Source organism: Hemiscyllium ocellatum, chromosome 9 (genome assembly GCF_020745735.1).
Source record: "Hemiscyllium ocellatum isolate sHemOce1 chromosome 9, sHemOce1.pat.X.cur, whole genome shotgun sequence".
NCBI lineage: Eukaryota > Metazoa > Chordata > Chondrichthyes > Orectolobiformes > Hemiscylliidae > Hemiscyllium > Hemiscyllium ocellatum.
Window position 1 is genome coordinate 110268413 of NC_083409.1, and position 18320 is coordinate 110286732.

Sequence of the window (18320 nt, forward strand, 5' to 3'; positions counted from 1 at the left end):
CCTCAGTCCAAAGATGTGCAGGTCAGGTGAATTGGCCATGCTAAATTGTCCCATAGTGTTAGGTGCATTAGTCAGAGGGAAATGGGTCTGGGTGGGTTACTCTTCGGAGGGTCATGTGGACTGGTTGGGCCAAAGGGCCTGTTTCCACACTGTAGGGAATCTAATCTAATCTAAAATAAAACAATATAATTTTAATCTTTTATAGGTCACAGATTTTGGTTTCGCGAAAAGGGTAAAGGGAAGAACTTGGACACTTTGTGGAACCCCAGAATATTTGGCTCCAGAGATTATTCTCAGCAAGGTAAACCCGTGATGAGATGGATCTTTGAATATCAATAAACCTTCCTTACAGTATTGGCATTGAATACAGCACCAGTGCAATAAAGTTTCAACAAGAAATTCTGTTTGAGGTGCCTGAGCACGTATGAGAGATGTGATGTGCCCCAGTGTTAGCTTAAGCTTTCCTTTTATAAGCTTCGCTTCATGTTTCTCTCCGCAATTTCGGAGAAGATTTGTAGCTCAGCTTGTGGATCAGGTTGTGAGTTTGCTCGCTGAGCTGGTAGATTAGTTCTCAGATGTTTTGTCACCCATGCTAGGTAACATCAGTGAGCCTCTGATGAAGCACTGGTGTTCTGCCCCGTTTGCTATTTCTATCTGTTTGGTGGGTGATATTGCTTCCGGTTCTATTTCTGAGAGGTTGGTAAATGAGGTCCAAATCGATATGTTTGTTAATGGAGTTCCAGTTTGAATGCCAGGCCTCTAGGAATTCCTGAATGTGTCTTTGGCACAGTGTAATCACAGTTGAACTTTCAAAGTGTTTATCTATTTGGGGGAAATTGTATTGGTGCTGTAGACCAAGTTCTTTGGGTTGTATACTGGAATGTGCTTATTTTCATTTTGTAGGGCTACAACAAAGCAGTGGATTGGTGGGCACTGGGAGTTCTCATCTATGAAATGGCCGCTGGGTACCCTCCATTCTTTGCAGACCAGCCTATACAGATCTATGAAAAGATTGTCTCTGGAAAGGTAAAGTTTGATGAACTTACAAAATATGCATTCTTTTGCATATTTGTTAGAATACCCCTCATTCTTCCATTTTATGTTTTGTTGGTTTAGCAGGAATTTGTCTTTGGGATACTCATGTGTCACCTCGTCTTTTTCGTGTCTCTCACTAATACCAATTAACCTTCAGAAGTGTTCTCTTAATCCCCCTAGTGGTTGAATAGGTACACTGCAGTGGATGTGACAGTTGGCTACCATGATAGCTCCTAATAGCCGTTCAATAGTTCCTACTAGAAAGTGTTCAGGTGAAGGAAGCTTCTTGCTCCTCACTGGCGCCAGTGATTTATTTGTCAGCACTCTGTCTTGGATTACACATGGAAGAGAAGGGGGGAAATAAAGATTCACTTGGCCATCCGAGGAAATGTTCTGTCTCTGACACCCTCATCCCAAAATCTGCCAATTGCTGTACTCACTGGGCCTAATTTACTAAGGTCAGTAAATTCACCTTTAATTGGCTTCTTTCAGAAGTTGGTGTCTGGGGCAGTAATTTAGCTTCTGAGAAGTTTCTCAACTATGTGATTTACTTGGAAACATATTGCCTTCTGTCCTCTGGATCCCCCTTTACAAATAGTTTTGAGGATATTGAGTGTAATTTTACAAAGTGTTCAGGTCCATTGAGGGTCAGCTTAACTCCGTTAGCAGCACTGTCACCTAACTTAGTAGGATCAAGCTTCATTCCACAGCATTGTGACCCTGCTGAACATCTGATACATTGTCCCCATTATAATCTTGCAAACAAATTGCAAAACCAAGTCTCGTGTCTCAGTTCAGATGGACATCAGATCTGCAGCTCTATTTAAAGACTCTCAAAAACTTCTCCAGTATCCTGGCCTGGCATTCACCCTTCAACAAACCCTGCTGTTGTGTGGCACATTATCAAATGCCTTTATGAAATCTATGGTACACCACATCAGCAACGTTGCTATCGTCAATCCTCTCATCAAAAATCACAAACAGATCGGTTAAATACAAATTTCCCATAATATCTGCCATTTTCTTTAATCAGTCCATATTTGCCCAAGTAACTAATAATTTTTTCAACTAATAATGCTTTGAAACATGCAGAAGACCTGGAATCTGAATTTCAGTAAACAAAATGCTGCTACCTGCATATTGGTATAGTTTAACAGTGTTATACCATAGTCTGTGTTTGATCACTGCTGATGCTGGAAGTCTCTGCTTCAATAGAGATCTGAAGGCACTCCCAGGACTAATCTTTTGTACACAGGGGCAAGGCAAGGTTACTTTGGTCCTCAAAGATTCAAATGTATTTTTTAAAAATGGATTTAAATTCCAGCTGGATTTTCCTGCTGTGAGGTGAATGAAAGTTGCAGTTTTCCTGTTTGTGAAAACTGCGTTGTAACTGGTCACTTAAAATTCCAAGGAATGTATTGAGATGCGCTGTTTTAAAGTCACATTATTTCTTCAAAGTTTGTGAGAAGATTTGTAGCTCGGGTGCTCGTTGTTGTGGTTCTGTTCGCCGAGCTGGGGAATTTGTGTTGCAGACGTTTCGTCCCCTGTCTAGGTGACATCCTCAGTGCTTGGGAGCCTCCTGTGAAGCGCTTCTGTGATGTTTCCTCCGCCATTTATAGTGGTTTGAATCATATTGATGTTACAAGGAATTAAGGGCTACGGGGAGAATGCGGGTAAGTGGAGTTGAAATGCCCATCAGCCATGATTGAATGGCGGAGTGGACTCGATGGGCCAAATGGCCTTACTTCCACTCCTTTGTCTTATGGTCTTATATTATTACTTCTACTCTCAAAACACTGACTGGCTTGCTTTGTTTATTCAGGTGCGTTTCCCTTCTCACTTCAGTTCAGACCTGAAAGACCTGTTGCGAAATTTGCTTCAGGTAGATCTGACCAAACGATATGGGAACCTCAAAAACGGTGTGAATGACATTAAGAACCACAAGTGGTTTGCTACTACAGATTGGATTGCTATTTACCAGAGGAAGGTAGGTGTCCTGATTTTCTTTTTAAAAAAAGAAATACTTTCAAATGTTCGACTAAATTACTAAATCTAGCAGTTGCTTGGGCCACAAGTATGATTTGTGCATTAATTCTCATTGTGCACCCATCCTCTTTTACCTGCCCGATCCCTGAAGGCTGCAAGTTTATTTACTTCAAATGTCTATCCAATTTCCATTTGAAATTATTCATCACCCCTGTTTCAATCACCCTCCAGGGCAATGGGTTTCAGGTCATAGCGACGTACAGCACAGAAACAGAGCCTTCGGTCCAATTTGTCTGCTCCATCTGGATATCCAAAACTGATCTCGTCCCATTGTCAGCACTTGGCCCATGTCCTTCCAAACCCTTCCTACTCATGTACCCATCCATATGCTGCTTAAGTATTGTAATTGTACCAGCCTCTGGCAGGTTGTTCCAAGCATGCACCACCCTATGTGTGAAAAAGTTACCGCTTGGGTGCCTTTTCCCCTCTCACCTGAAACTTATGCCTTCAAGTTTTGGACTCTCCTACTGTAGGGAAAAAGACTTTGGTTATTCACCGTATGATTTTATAAACCTGTATAAGATCACCCCTCAGCCTCTGCACCAGTGAAAATAGCCCCAGCCCATTCAGCCTCACCCTATAGCTCAAACCCTCCAATCTCAGCAACATTCCTCTAAGTCTTTTCTGAACCTTTTCAAGTTTCACATCTTTCCTATAGCAGGGAGACCAGAATTCAACGCAATATTCCAAAAGTGGCCTCACCAATGTCCTGTACAACCACAATATGACGTCCCAAATCAATGCATTGACCAATAAAGGCAAGCATGCCAAATGCTGCTGTCAATACCCTATTTACCTGTGAATCTACTTTGAAGTAATTATGCACCTGCACTCCAGGGTCTCTTTGTTTGGCAACTCTCCCCAGGACCTTACCATTAAGTGTATAAGGCCTGCCGTGATTTTCCTTGTCAAAGTGAAACATCTGGCAATTATCCAACTTAACCTCCATCTGCCACTCCTCAGCCCATTGGCCCATCTGATCAAGTACACATTGTACTCTTCACTGTCCGCTACACCACCAATTTTGGTGTCATCTGAAAACTTGCTAAATGTACCTCCTTTTTTTCAAATCATTTATATAAGTGACAGTGAACCCAGCACCTGTCCTTGTGACACACTGTTTATAAGACCTTAGATATAGGAGTTGGAAGTAAGATCATTCGGCCCTTAAGTCCACTCCACCATTTAATCATGTCAGTTGGGCATTTCAATTCCACTTACCCGCACTCTTCCCGTAGCCCTTAATTACTTGTGAGATTAAGAATTCATCAATCTCTGGCTTGAAGACATTCAACATCCCGGCTTCCACTGCGCTTTGTGGCAACGAATTCCACAGGCCCATCACACTCTGGCTGAAGAAATGTCTCCTCATTTGCGTTGTAAATTGACCCCCTCTAATTTTAAGGCTGTGCATACCAGTCCTAGTCTCCCCACCTAACAGAAACAACTTCCCAGCGTCCACCCTGCATCATCTTGTAAGTTTCTATTCAATCTCCCCTCAACCTTCTAAACTCTAATGAATACAATCTCAGGATCCTCAGCCATTCATTGTATGTTAGGCCTAACATTCCAGGAATCATCCGTGTGAATCTCCGCTGGACACGCTCCAGTATGTCCTTCCTGAGGTGTGGGGTCCAAAATTGGTCACAGTATTCTAAATGGGGCCTAACCAGAGCTTTATAAAAAGTTTGAGAAGCACATCGCTGCTTTTATATTTTAACCCTCTTGAGTTAAATAACAACATTACATTCGCATTCTTAATCACAGACTCAACCTGCAAGTCAACCTTTAGAGAATCCTGGGCAGCACTCCCGGATCCCTTTATGTTTTGGCTTTATGGATTTTCTCACCGTTTAGAAAATAGTTCATGCCTGTATTCTTTTTTCCAAAGTGCAACACTTTGCGTTTGGTCACGTTGAATTCCATCAGCCATTTCCTGGACCACCCTCCCAAACTGTCTAGATCCTTCTGCAGTCTCCTCACTTCCTCAGAACTACCTGCCTGTCCACCTAACTTCGTGTCATCGGCAAACTTCGCTAGAATGCCCCAGTCCCTACTTCCAGATCATTAATGTATAACGCAAAAAGCTGCGGTCCCAACACTGAACCCTGCGGGACACCATTTGTCACTAACTGCCGTTCCAAAAAAGAACCTTTTTATCCCAACTCTCTGCCTTCTGTCAGACAGCCAATCTTCAATCCATGTCAGTAGCCCACCTCCAACACCATGGGCCCTCACCTTACTTAATAGCCTCCTGTGAGGCACCTTATCAAAGGCCTTTTGGAAGTCTAGATAGATAAGGGTTTCCCTGGTCTAATCTACTTGTTACCTCTTCAAAGAATTCTTACAGGTTTGCCAGACACTACCTTCCCTTACTAAATACATACTGATTTGTTTTAATTTGACCCTGCTTTTCCAGGAATTTAGAAATCTCATCCTGGATGATGGATTCTAGACTTTTACCAACAACTGAAGTTAAGCTAAATGGCCTATAATTTTCCACCTTTTGTCTTGATCCTTTCTTGAACAAGATGGTTACAACAGTGATTTTCCAATCATCTTGGACTTGCCCTGACTCCAGAGACTTTTGAAAGATCACAATCAACACCTCTGCTATTTCCTCTGAAGAAGTAACAAAGAGGATTGATGAGGGCAGAGTGGTAGATGTGATCTATCTGGACTTCAGAAAGACATTCGATAAAGTTCCCCATGGGAGACTGGTTAGCAAGGTTAGATCTTATGGAATACAAGAAAAACTAGCCATTTGGATACAAAAGTGGCTCAAAGGTAGAAGACAGTGGGTGGTGGTGGAGGGTTTTTCAGACTAGAGGCCTGTGACCAGTGGAGTGCCACAAGGATCAGTGTTGGGTCCTCTACTTTTTGTCATTTACATAAATGATTTGGATGCGAGCCTAAGAGGTATAGTTAGTAAGATTGCAGATGACACCAAAGTTGGAGTGTATTGGACAGTGAAGAGGGTTACCTCAGATTACAACGGGATCTTGACCAGATGGGCCAATGGGCTGAGAAGTGGCAGATGAAGTTTAATTCTGATAAATGTGAGGTGCTGCAATTTGGGAAAGCAAATCTTAGCAGGACTTATACATTTAATGGTAAGGTCCTGGGGAGTGTTGCTGAATGAAGAGACCTTGGAGTGCAGGTTCATAGCTCCTTGAAAGTGGAGTCGCAGGGAGATAGGATAGTGAAGAAGGTGTTTGGTATGCTTTCTTTTAGTGGTCAGAGTATTGAGTACAGGAGTTAGGAGGTCATGTTGTGACTGTACAGGACATTGGTTAGTCCACTGTTGGAATTTTACTTGCAATTCTGGTCTCCTTCCTATCGGAAAGGTGTTGTGAAACTTGAAAGCGTTCAGAAAAGATTTACAAGGATGTTGCCAGGGTTGGCGGATTTGAGCAATAGGGAGAGGCTGAACAGGCTGGAGCTGTTTTCCCTGGAGTGTTGGAGGCTGAGGGGAGACCTTATAGAGGTTTACAAAATTATGAGGGGCATGGATAGGGTAAATAGGCAAAGCCTTTTCCCTGGGATGGGGATGTCCAGAACTAGAGGTATAGGTTTAGGGTGAGAGAGCAAAGATACAAGAGACTGAGGGGGCAACTTTTTCACACACATGGTGGTACGTGTATGGAATGAGCTGCCAGAGGAACTGGTGGAGGCTGGTACAATTGCAACATTTAAGAGGCATTTGGATGGGTATATGAATAGGAAGGGTTTGGAAAGATATGGGCCAGGTACTGGCAGGTGGGACTAGATTGGGTTGGGATATCAGGTTGGCATGGACGGGTTGGACCGAAGGATCTGTGTCCATGCTGTACATCTCGATGACTCTAACTCGAGGATGTAGCCCTTCAGGGCCAGGAGATTTATCAATTTTTAGACCTTTTAGCTTTTCTAGCACTTTCTCTTTTGTAATTGCTACCATACTCAACTGTGCTTCTTGACTCCCCATAATTGTTGAGATATTATTCATGTCTTCCACTGTGAAGACTAGCACAAAGTGCTTATTAAGTTCTTCGACTATTTTCTTATCTCCCATCACCAGCCTTCCTGCATCAATTTGGACCAGCCCAATTTCTACTTCTGCCCCTCATTTATTTCTTATTTATTGAAAGAAAATTTTACTATCATTTCTGATATTGTTGGCTAGCTGCCTTCATATTTGATCCTCTCCTTCCTTATTTCTCTCTTTGTTGTCCTCTGTTTTTGTAGCCTTCCCAATCTTCTGATTTCCCAGTGCTCTTGGCCATTTTATAGCCCCTCTCTTTTTCTTTGATCCATTTCCTGACTACTTTTGTCAGCCATGAAACTCCTGCCATTGTTGCTCTGTCTTTCCCACTAGGCTCTGCTTCCAGTTGAATTTTGTCAGTTCCTCTCTCATGTCCCTGTAATTACTTTTATATAACTGTAAACCATTACATACAATTTTCCTTCTCTTTTTCAAACTGCAGACTGAACTCGACAATATCATGACCGCTGCCTCCTAAGTGTTCCCTTACTTTCAGATCTTTCATAATGTTTGGCTCATTACATAGCACTGAGTTCAGAATAGCCTGGTCCCTTTTGGGCTCCATCAGAAACTGTTCCAAAAAGCCATCCTGTAAGCATTTCATCAATTCCCTTTCTTTGAATTCACGGCAACGTTATTCAAACAGTCCGCCTGTATATTGAAGTCCCTCATGATCACTGTGACCTTGCCTTTCTGACATGCCCTATCTATTTCCCAATGCATCTTGCACTCCTGGTCCAGACTGTTGTCAGGAGGTCTGTACGTAACTCCCATTATGTTTTTTTTTGCCTTTGTGGTTCCTCAACTCCATCCACACATCCTCAGACCCTATGTCATTCAGTGCCATAGATTTAATTTCATTCTTAACGAACAAGGCAACCCCGTCCTTCTGCCCACCTCCCTGTCTTTTCGATAAGTTGTAAATCCTTGGGTGTTTAACTGCCAGTCCTGAGCCCCCTGCAACCACGTCTTGGTGATGCCTACAACATCATAATCATTCACGATGACAGGTCTCCAGTCTAAAAAACAGTCCTCTACCACCACCACCCTCTGTCTCCTACCTTCAGGTCAGTCCTATTGGCTAGCTGTCCTAGATTGCTTGTGAACTAACCTTGCTAAGTAGTGTACCATGCAGAATCTTATTGGATGCCATGCTGAACTCCATTTGGACAACATCCACCATTCTGTCTGCATCAATCTTCTCGGTTGCCAAGTTAGTGAGACACTTTCTCCCCCACACAAAGCCATGTTGACTATCCCTAATCAGTCCTTGCCTTTCAAAATGCATGTAAATCCTGTTCCTCAGAATTCCCTCCAACTACTTACCACTGTCGTCAGGCTCACCGGTCTGTAGTTCCCTGGTTTTTCTTTACAGCGTTTCTTAAATAATGGCACAACATGAGTCACCTTGCAGTCTTCCAGCAGTTGTGACTATCACTGATACAAATATCTTAGCAAGAGCCCAGCAATCTCTTCTCTAGCTCCCCACAAATTTCTGGGATACACTCGATCAGGTCCTAGGCTTTATCTATTTTATGCATTTGAAGACCTTCAGCACCACCTCTTCTGTAATGTGGACACTTTTCAAGACATCACTATTTATTTTCCCAAGTTCCCTAACTTCCATGTCCTGCTCCAGAATAAATACTGAAGCAAAATATTTGTTTAGTATCTCACCAATAATTAGATTAGATTAGATTTCTACAGTATGGAAACAGGCCCTTCAGCCCAACATTTCCACACAACTCTCTGAAGAATAACCCATCCAGACCCATTCCCATAACCTATATTTATCCCTGACTAATGCACATAACACTACAGGCAATTTAGCATGGCCAATTCACCTGATCTGCACATCTTTAGAAAGAGCGAGGAAACTGGAGCACCTGGAAGAAACCCATGCAGACACTGGGAGAATGTGCAAACGCCACACAGATAGTCGCTCAAGGCTGGAATCAAACCTGGGTCCCTGACGCTGAGGCAGCAGTGCTAACCACTGAGTCACTATGCCACCCCTCAATCTCCTGCTGTTCCATACATAGACAGCCTCTCATGGTCTTTAAGTGGCCTATTCTCTTCATATATTTGTAGAATTTCTTCAGGTTCTCCTTAACCCTGTTTGCTAAAGGTATCTCCTGTCCCCTTTTTGCCCTCCTGATTTCACTCTGAAATGTACTCCTACTGCCCTTATACTCTTGGGATTCACTTAGTCACAGCCTTCTATATCTGACATGTGCTGCTTCCTTTTTCTTAACCAGAGCCTTAAGTAGTCATCCAGCATTCCCAACACCTGCCAATCCTGCCCTTTGCACTAACTGGAGCATACTGTCTCATAATCTCATTCTTGAAGGCCTGCCACTTTTCAACCATCCCTTTACCTGTGCTTGCCTCCCCCAATCAACTTTTGAAGTTTCCTGCTTTATATCGTCAATTTACAACTTCAGCTTTTAGATCAGGTCTATTCTTTTCCATAACTATTTTAGAACTGATAGAATTATGATCACTTGTCCCAAAGTGCTCCCCCATTGACATCTCAGTCACCTGCCCTGTCTTATTTCCCAAGAGAAGATCCTCCTCTAGTAGGTACATCCATTTGTAGCTCAGGCTGTGAGGGTCTGGATATAAGTTTGCTCTCTGAGCTCGGTGAGCAAACTTATATTCGGAGATGCGTCCATGTTGAATAAGAAAATTCTTAATTCTTAAAATTACATACTTAATAAATTCCTCTCCATTAACACTATTGCTGTCCCGATCTATGTTTGGGAAGTTAAAATCCTTACCATTACAAACTTATCATCTGAGATCTCCTGACATGTTTACTCCTCAATTTCTGGCTGACTATTGGGGGACTGAAAGTAAGGTGATCCCTTTCTTATTTCTCAGTTCCACCCATATGACTTCACTGGGCATTCTCCCTGGAATATTCTTCCTAAATACAACTGTAATGTTGTGCTTAACCAAAGACGCCACTCCCCTTCCTCCCTTGCCCCTCTCCCCTTTCTATTCCTTCCTATAATATCTGTACCCTGGATTATTAAGGTGCTAGTCCTGCCCCTCCCTGAACCACATTTCTGTAATATCTCAGTCCCATGTTCGTCTACCCTTCTGTCAAGCCTCTTATATTGAAGTAAATGCAGTTTATTGATCAGTCTTACTTCATCCTCTTCTACTTTGGTATCACTTACTTACAGTGACCACCCCTTCCCTTCCCACAAGCCCATACCACGCATATTTTGCACAAAACCACTTTTTTCAAAAGTATAAGTAGATCATAAAAGGAATCTGATCTGACTGCACCATGTATTTTCTTTACTGCTTAAGGTAGCTAGGTGTGTGGGAGCCCATTTCGCTTCCGACTCCAGGCAGTCGGCCAAGCAGTCTCAGGAGTTGGAAGAAGTCATAAGTTTGTCACTGGGAAAGTCTGACATATCATTGCAGATTCTTTTTGACTTCATTCCACAAGGAGCACTCAAACTAATTTCCCAAAATTGACAACCCTTTTGTTTTTCGTTTGGAGCCCATGGTCTGGCATTGAGTGAGGTGATTTTGCAATTCCAGTTTTATCCAGGTCTACAAATCATGTGAACCATAGAAAGCAATTTGATGATACGTACTGGGGGTGATTTTGTCGGTTCAGGATTCTTCAAATCTAAATTTAAAGAAATAAGCAAAGGCAAAATTTTTCTGGTTTTGGAACATCGGAAATAAAACAAAGTGCTCGGGAAACACAGATCTGACAGTATCTACAGAGAGGGAAACAGTTAACATTTTGAATCCGGTATGAGACTGAAGGGAAACGTAGAAATGGATGTGATTCATCCATTGAAAAGGGATGGAACAAGAATAGAACAAAAAAATTAGAAGCAAGGGAGATTACAGATCAGAGTTGATCAGAGTTGTTACAGAACAAAAGGTCATGAGAGATGAGAAGAAAGAAAGAAAAAGAATCCGAATAAGTGTTAGGAGCAGAATAAAGATAAACTCTGACTGAAAGCAAATACATGAAAATGAGAGACAGACACTGAGGGCAAACCTGTATCAAAATGAAGCACTAACTTCATGGTCTGAAATTGTCAAACTCCATGTTGAGACAAGAAGGTTGTCAAATACCCCAGAAAAAGCGATGCAGTCCCTCCAACTTGTGTTGGGTCTCAGTAGAAATTGCAGAAATTAGAGCAAGAAGAGATTTTCAATGAAATAGAAAATGCTTCACATTATCTGAATTGCAACCAAAGGTCTGAAATGCCTGACCACCTCTGCAACACGTTTGATTCCCCCTCCTTCCGATTTCTACGACTTGTTCCTTTTGGCTGCTTGCATGTCATGGGTTTACATTGTCCCAATCCACAGATTATTTTTAATTCTGGTCAAGACAGTCAAAGGCACAACAGTGAAGCTGACGCAGGAATCTTAAATCTTTCTTCACATTAATAAACCACACGGTAGATGCTGTAATTGAGGAGTCAGATGGAAGGAGCTGCAACTGCCTCCAGCTGAGGTTTTATCCTCAGAAGTCAGGCACCAGCAAACTGAATTGTTCATTTTCATACTACCATGCACATTTTAATATTTTGTTAACAAATGTTATCTTTGTTCTTTCCATTTGTGGCTGTAAACAATGCAGTTGGTGAGTGGCTTCATTTTAGTGTTTGCTTTTCAGTTTGGTAGATGGAGACAATTTGCCTGGTGACTGCAGTGGGTTTACGTGTGCCTCAGTCGAACTGTTGTTCCAGAGCTATCGTTCCAGTGACATTTGTCTATCTCACCTTCTTACACTTTGATATTGTTTTAGGTGGAAGCTCCATTCATACCAAAGTGCAGAGGCCCAGGCGACACCAGCAATTTTGATGATTATGAAGAAGAAGACATCCGTGTCTCTTTAACCGAAAAATGTGCTAAGGAATTTGCTGATTTTTAGAGAGAAAGAGACCGTCAGGGCTTGTATTTGGGATCTTTGCACTCTGCTAACAGATGGGGTGGAGCGGAAACCATCTTATTCGTCGAAACAATTACTTAGTTTCTTCATTCCACAAGGCTGAGGTCCTTCTTGCCATAATTCATGTGTGCAGTTAGCACAGCCCTCATACACAGGCACATTTACGCAAAGCACTACCTGTGCTACGACACAAAAACTAGACCACTTTCTTATTGTTTCCTTCCTTCCTTCCTTTGTTCTCCAGCAGTTGCCTTTGTGTCATGTAGTTTGTTTTTTTTCCCCCCCCTTTGAAAACGGCAATTTGCAGAGAGTGAAACATTTTGTTTAAGTGTAAAGTTAGAGCAAGTGTTTCAGGATTTTTTTGCACTTGGTGTGACTTAGCCCAAAGTGAAAGCTGAACGTTGCTTCTAGTGTTCGCAGCCACAATTCCTGTCTGTCATGTCTGAGAGGTCACAGTTGTTAGAACACCTTACCTTGTAGAAATTAAGAAGCAGACTCCTAGAACCTAGACAGCATTTTTGGCATTTTTTTTTGGAAGTAGTACTTGTTCTCTGTGTATTTATAAATAGACTGAACAAAAGCAAGTTCTCCCGGACATGACCAAAATAAGGTAGAATTGATTGGACGATTGGAGCAGGGTATGCAGAGCCTGTGCCTTGAATACTCCTGTACTATCAAATTCAGCTGCCCTTCCCAATTTCTTTTGTATTCATCTGGGCAGGATCCAGGCCTGACATTCACCGGATGCTGCAGTCAGCTGAACACCATCTGAGTAAAGCTGCCAGCAGGTAATCTTCAGACGAGCTTTGTCTCCCTATCATTCGTAACTGTGTTGCGCCAGCATGTCAAAGCATAGTCAGTTGTTGGGGTAACCATCCTACACAACTCAAATTTCATTGCGTGTTCTTATTAGATGATGGACAGTGGAAGGAGGAAGGATTCCTGTTTCAGGTGGTATGCTTTGAAAGGAAGAAAAATAGCGGCATCAGATTCTATCAGGAATTGGAGACGTGAAATTGTTTTAATCGTAATGATTTGACATCAGAAACTCTAAAAGGGCAAGGTAAATGGTTTTATGCACGGATTCAGTCGTTAGCTGTATACAGTATAGTGAGCAAATGCACTATATATGAGCATGCAGTGGGGCTGCAGTCCTCCATTTTTTAAGATGCTGCATAAGTAAAGGTCGTCACTGCCAGGATTGTGTTTGATTCTGAGGCACAGTGTTGTGATGCTGAAATGATATCTGGGCAAATGCTAAAAGATTAATCACTCCATAATTAGCTTTTCAGACTAATAATTTTTAGTGCTTTGGTACATGCATTGCAAAATACTTAACACAGGTAACAACTGCCATGTTTCCACCATCTTTACCATTTTTTATATATATTTGTTTGTCTCCCTGGGAACAGAACTTCAGAGTTTGCAGGTGTTAGGCTCAGCTACTAGATAGATGCATTGTCATATAATGACATAATCTGTTGCTACAGGAAAGGGCTAGTGCTTTCACATCCTCGTTGAAGCACTTTTCCTCATGTATTTCAGTGTTGTTAAATCATGGGTTATGGATTCAGTGGATCTGTACACGCTAACATTTTTTTTAACCAATTCATTTTAATCAGATTAGTTTTATTTGTACACTTACAGCACACAATTCTGATTCCTTTCTCTCGCACATATATATATATCTATATATATTTATATATTTATGTATGTATATGAAATAAGCCTCTCTAACAGTTTAAATTGAAACGGTTTCTTATGTACTGAAGCAGGCTGAATTCAGATTGGTTCACATAAATACAGGAAAAGCAAGCAGTGAATTTTAATAAACCAACTTGATTCGGCTTAGAACCAGAGTATTTGCTTGAGTTAGCACTAAGGAAACATTGACACAATGTCCTCTTAACCTGAAGGGAACTCACGGAAGTAAGGCCTTTAGACATTTGCATTACCAGTATGAGCTGTAATATCAAACATTCTGTTTGTCGTCTTGGCTGTCAAAACATTTGCACACCAGTGTCCATGATGAGGCTGACATTGACAGCAGTTTTGTTCATCCGCCCGTATTTACCTGTATGTGCAAGGGAAGTATAAGATACTTTGCTGTAGCAGATTTTATGTAACTAAAGAAATGTAAGGTCACATTAATAAATTTAAAAGTTCCTTTGTATGAAAATGTTAAAATCTTTTTGTATTTCATTTAGACTGAAGACATGCTGTTGTATGCTAGCTGTATGCGATAAATTCTACAGTAACTTTGTTGTCGTTTATGGACTTAAAGGTTTTAATAAACGCTGAAGATCACATTTCTGACTGGCTTATATGTTATTAAAGCTTGGACAATCAGCTACTATGTTTGTAGTGCTCCAGCCTTTGGAAGACTGTGTTCGTGGGAAAACATCTAAAACTAGAATGTTTTTACTTGCTTTGACTGCATACTTTTCTGGGGAGCATGTGTTTTTTTTCTATAATAGATCAGTTTTGATCAGCCTTGTGTAGATGTCTGATGAGCACTGTTTTACATCAGCTTTGATTTGCTATTTATATTAAAGTAAGAAGTGGTTGTAGCACTTTTTGTGGATAATGCAGTGAAAGTGACAACGAGAGGGCACAGGATTTCCTCATGCTGGATTTTCTTGTATTAACCAGGTGTCTTTGAGAATTTGGTGTGCCTTAAGAGAGTGGATTTTTTTTCTTGTTAGTTAGCACACCTCCATCCATTGATGGTGTTTACTTCATGGGTGGTGCTCCCAGCTTGGGAATCCTGTAATGCCCTTCAGCCTAGTGTATTATCGCTGGATTGTTAATTCAGAGACCCAGATAATGTTCTCAGATCCTGGGTTCGATTCCATGGCTGATGGTGGAATTTGAATTCAATAAAAATCTGGAATTGAAAATCTAACAACTGCTATAAATCCATTGTCAGTTGTCGGAAAACCTCATCTCGTTCACTAATGTCCTTCTAGGAAATGAAATCTGCCATCCTTACTTGGTCTGGCCTACATATGATCCCAGACTCACAGCAATGTGGTTGACTGTCAACTACTCTGTACAATTAGGGATGGGCGTTATATGCTGCCTTGCCAGCAATGCCCTCATCCCTTGAATTAAGCTTTAAAAAAAAGAATGAAACATATGCTACCAATTCCTGTAGTGGTGTCTATTTGGATCAGTTAATTCACAAATTGGATCTAGAAATGACTTTAGAAGCAATTTTTAAAAAATTATATGCAGGATTTATGTATGGACCATTTATGTTATAACTAGGTTCTGTATGCTGCTTTCTCCCCACCCTCCTCTCATTTATCTCTCCACCCTTCAGGCACTCTGCCTGTATTCCTGATGAAGGGCTTTTGCCCAAAACGTCGATTTTCCTGCTCCTCGGATGCTGCCTGAACTGCTGTGCTTTTCCAGCACCACTCTAATCTAAACCCCCATGTTATAACTAGGTATCCTAGTCCATGACACTCCAGTTATTATTGCAAGTACTAAAGTAGTCAAGAAGCCTAATGAGATGCTGCCCGTGATTACTAGAGGAATTGGATATAGATGTAAGCATGTTCTCCTTCAGTTATAAGGAGCATTACGGAGACCACATTTTGAATACATTGGAGGCAGTGCAAAGGAGCTTTGCTATATTGATACCTGCGATGAGGGCATTGCCTTGAGGTTAGATCGCACTGACCGGGCTTCTTTCCATTGGAGTCTGGAAGAGTCAGGAGTGTCTTTTTAGAAGGGGATAGGATGCTGAATGGTCTTGACAAGGTAGATGTGGAAAGGATCTTTCCTGTTGGAGATAAGCCTGGGGCAAAGGAGGTGCTGTTCTAAAATTAGGGATCACCCTTTTAAGTCAGAGCTGAGGGGAAATTTTTTCCAAGGGTTGTGAAGCTGTAGAACTTTGTCTCCAAATGTCACGGAGGGAGCATTCAGAAGACATAGAAGCAGAAGTAGGCTGGTCCATCCATTGAGCCTTGATGAAAGGCTTTTGCCCCAGACGTTGATATTCCTGCTCCTCAGATGCTTCCTGACCTGCTGTGCTTTTCCAGCAGCACTCTAATCTCCAGCATGATCCCTAATCTGCTGTCCTCACTTTCGCCCATTCCACCCATTGAGTCTGCTTCGCCATTCAATGAGATCATGGCTAATCTGATAACCCTCAATTCCACTTTCCTGCCTTTTTCCCATAACCCACGATCAACTCTCTGATTTAAAATCTGTGTCTCAGCCTTGAATGTACCGAACTGACCCAGCCTCAACAGTCCTCTGCAGTAAAGAATTCCCCTCAGCAGAACACCCCATCATCTGTCTTAAATGCGTGAGCCCTTATTCTGAGATTATGTCCTCCGGTACTGGACACTGCTGCAAGAACAAACCCATTGGAATCTACCATTATTGTTCAGACCGAGGTGGATTAATTTTTATTGAGCAGGAGAATAAAGAATATTTGGTAAGAGGTGGGAATGTGGAATTTGAGCCATGAACAGATCACGTGATCTTATTGAGTGACATCATATGCAAGGCTTTAAATCAGAACCTCCCAGACTGTGGGTCACAACACCCCCCCAACCTTGGAGCCGAGTTGCAATCTCCCAGGCAACAAAGGCTGATATTGAGTTCAGAAAGAAGGATGACTGCTGTCAGTCATCTTTAACTCGTTCATAGGAAAGCCGTGACCTAATGGGCAGACCTTCCTATTCTGAAGCCCACCGTGAAAAAGGTCACCCATTTCTGAAGTTTCAAAGTAGAGTCAGATTGGTGAAAAGTTTGGAAAGCACTGCTTCAAATCGTTAAAACTTAATAATTATTGGGTCTCTTTCTCTCCCTAGAATTGCATGTCAAATTGGAAGAGAATTTAAGCTTGAGTGGGTAAGGGCAGCTATATGAAATTCTTGTCCCACATGAACAGGATTGATTCTTAACTGTCCCCTGAAGTGGCTCAAAAATCCCATCGTGACATCGTTGCCCACATTCCACAAATGAAGGAAAATTGAATTTTGTTCTCCATGGCTAATTTTACATTAAATAATGCTAGGACTTTTGAAGCTGTAGTTTAATTTGTCTTTTTTTGTTATTGGTTGTTTGCTATTGATAACTGTACCACTGGCGTTTGTAGTAGTTAGCCTTTTTTTCCACTGAGGCTCTTCCTCTGTTCATTAGCACTGTGAGCTGACTGCTGCTGCTTGTAGCTTATCTTCCCAGGAGTCCTTCTGTCATGATATGTCATGCACTTCTGCCCTGTGCCATCCTTGCACATCATAGTAGCTCATCTGCAACAGACCCCAGGTCAATCTCTCCCTCTGCTGCCCTCTAAAAGAGATCTCCTTAGCTTTTCAGCTCTGATCAAATGGCCATAATACTGGCATTTTCTTTTCTGAATGTCACTTGTTTTAAGATTTCTATCCCTTGGCCGTTTCTTCGTTTGTGTTATATTGTGTGTGTGGAATTTTTGGCTTATGTCTTAACATTCACTTTTCAAAGGCTTCCAATTTCTTTTACGCATCTCTACACAGAATGTAATCATTTAACAATTTGGATTGTAAATAGCACGAGGTATATGTTTTTACGATGCACCTGTGAAATAAGTTTCCTTTGCTTTATTTTTCCTAGAAATTTGTAGTTTCTGGTCTGATTCAATGTTGTATAGTATTGTCATCTTGTAAATCCATGAGAAGCTGTTGCATTTCTTCTCGTGTAACGTTTTGTTAAATAAACTTCTCTGGAAGCCAAAATGCCATCTTTCCATCATCAAATGTGTGGATATGCTGGGGTAACTGTGGTTCAATTCTGCACTGTTTCTATGTGGTACTTTTTTTCAAATGGGGGAGTAATTGCATCTCTAAATGAGGCATACCTGATTTTGAATGAACGCTCATGGAACTTGGAGACAACTAATAATGCTGGTGATTACTTTACTTTCACTGTCTTAAAACTGTGACCCCCTCACCTTTTTTGTACACTACAGCTGACACTATGTCTAGGTAGGTGAATGCCAGAACCTTGCTTTAATGTTACATGGTTGAAAATGAACGGGTTGATACTATGCAGTTCATATCATTCACGACAGGGACATTAGGAAGGTTAGAGAGGCACCTTGTGAAAATATCTTGCTTAGCTGCAAATGTGTTGCCACTGAAGGTCAATTGAGGTATTTTCTCCCTCCAGTGAATTCATAACACATGAAGCTTCATTCAAGTAGGAAATTCCAATTTGTGACACTAGTTACAGCTGTATTTGTCGTGATAAAACTTTGTCAATTCTGGTCAAACTCAATCTTGT

At 41.6% G+C, this 18320-nt stretch overlaps 1 protein-coding gene across 2 annotated transcripts in view; it reads left to right on the forward strand.

Annotated features, from left to right (window-relative positions):
* Nucleotides 1-14348, forward strand: part of prkacba (protein kinase, cAMP-dependent, catalytic, beta a) — a 188093-nt gene extending 173745 nt beyond the window's left edge. For both annotated transcript variants that reach the window (XM_060830646.1, XM_060830645.1), the window contains exons 7-10: nt 206-301; nt 904-1026; nt 2858-3022; nt 11898-14348. In XM_060830646.1, coding sequence (XP_060686629.1) covers nt 206-301; nt 904-1026; nt 2858-3022; nt 11898-12023 — 510 coding nt within the window. In that variant the 3' untranslated portion in view covers nt 12024-14348. The remainder of the gene's footprint in view (nt 1-205; nt 302-903; nt 1027-2857; nt 3023-11897) is intronic.
* Nucleotides 14349-18320: the final 3972 nt, after the last annotated feature.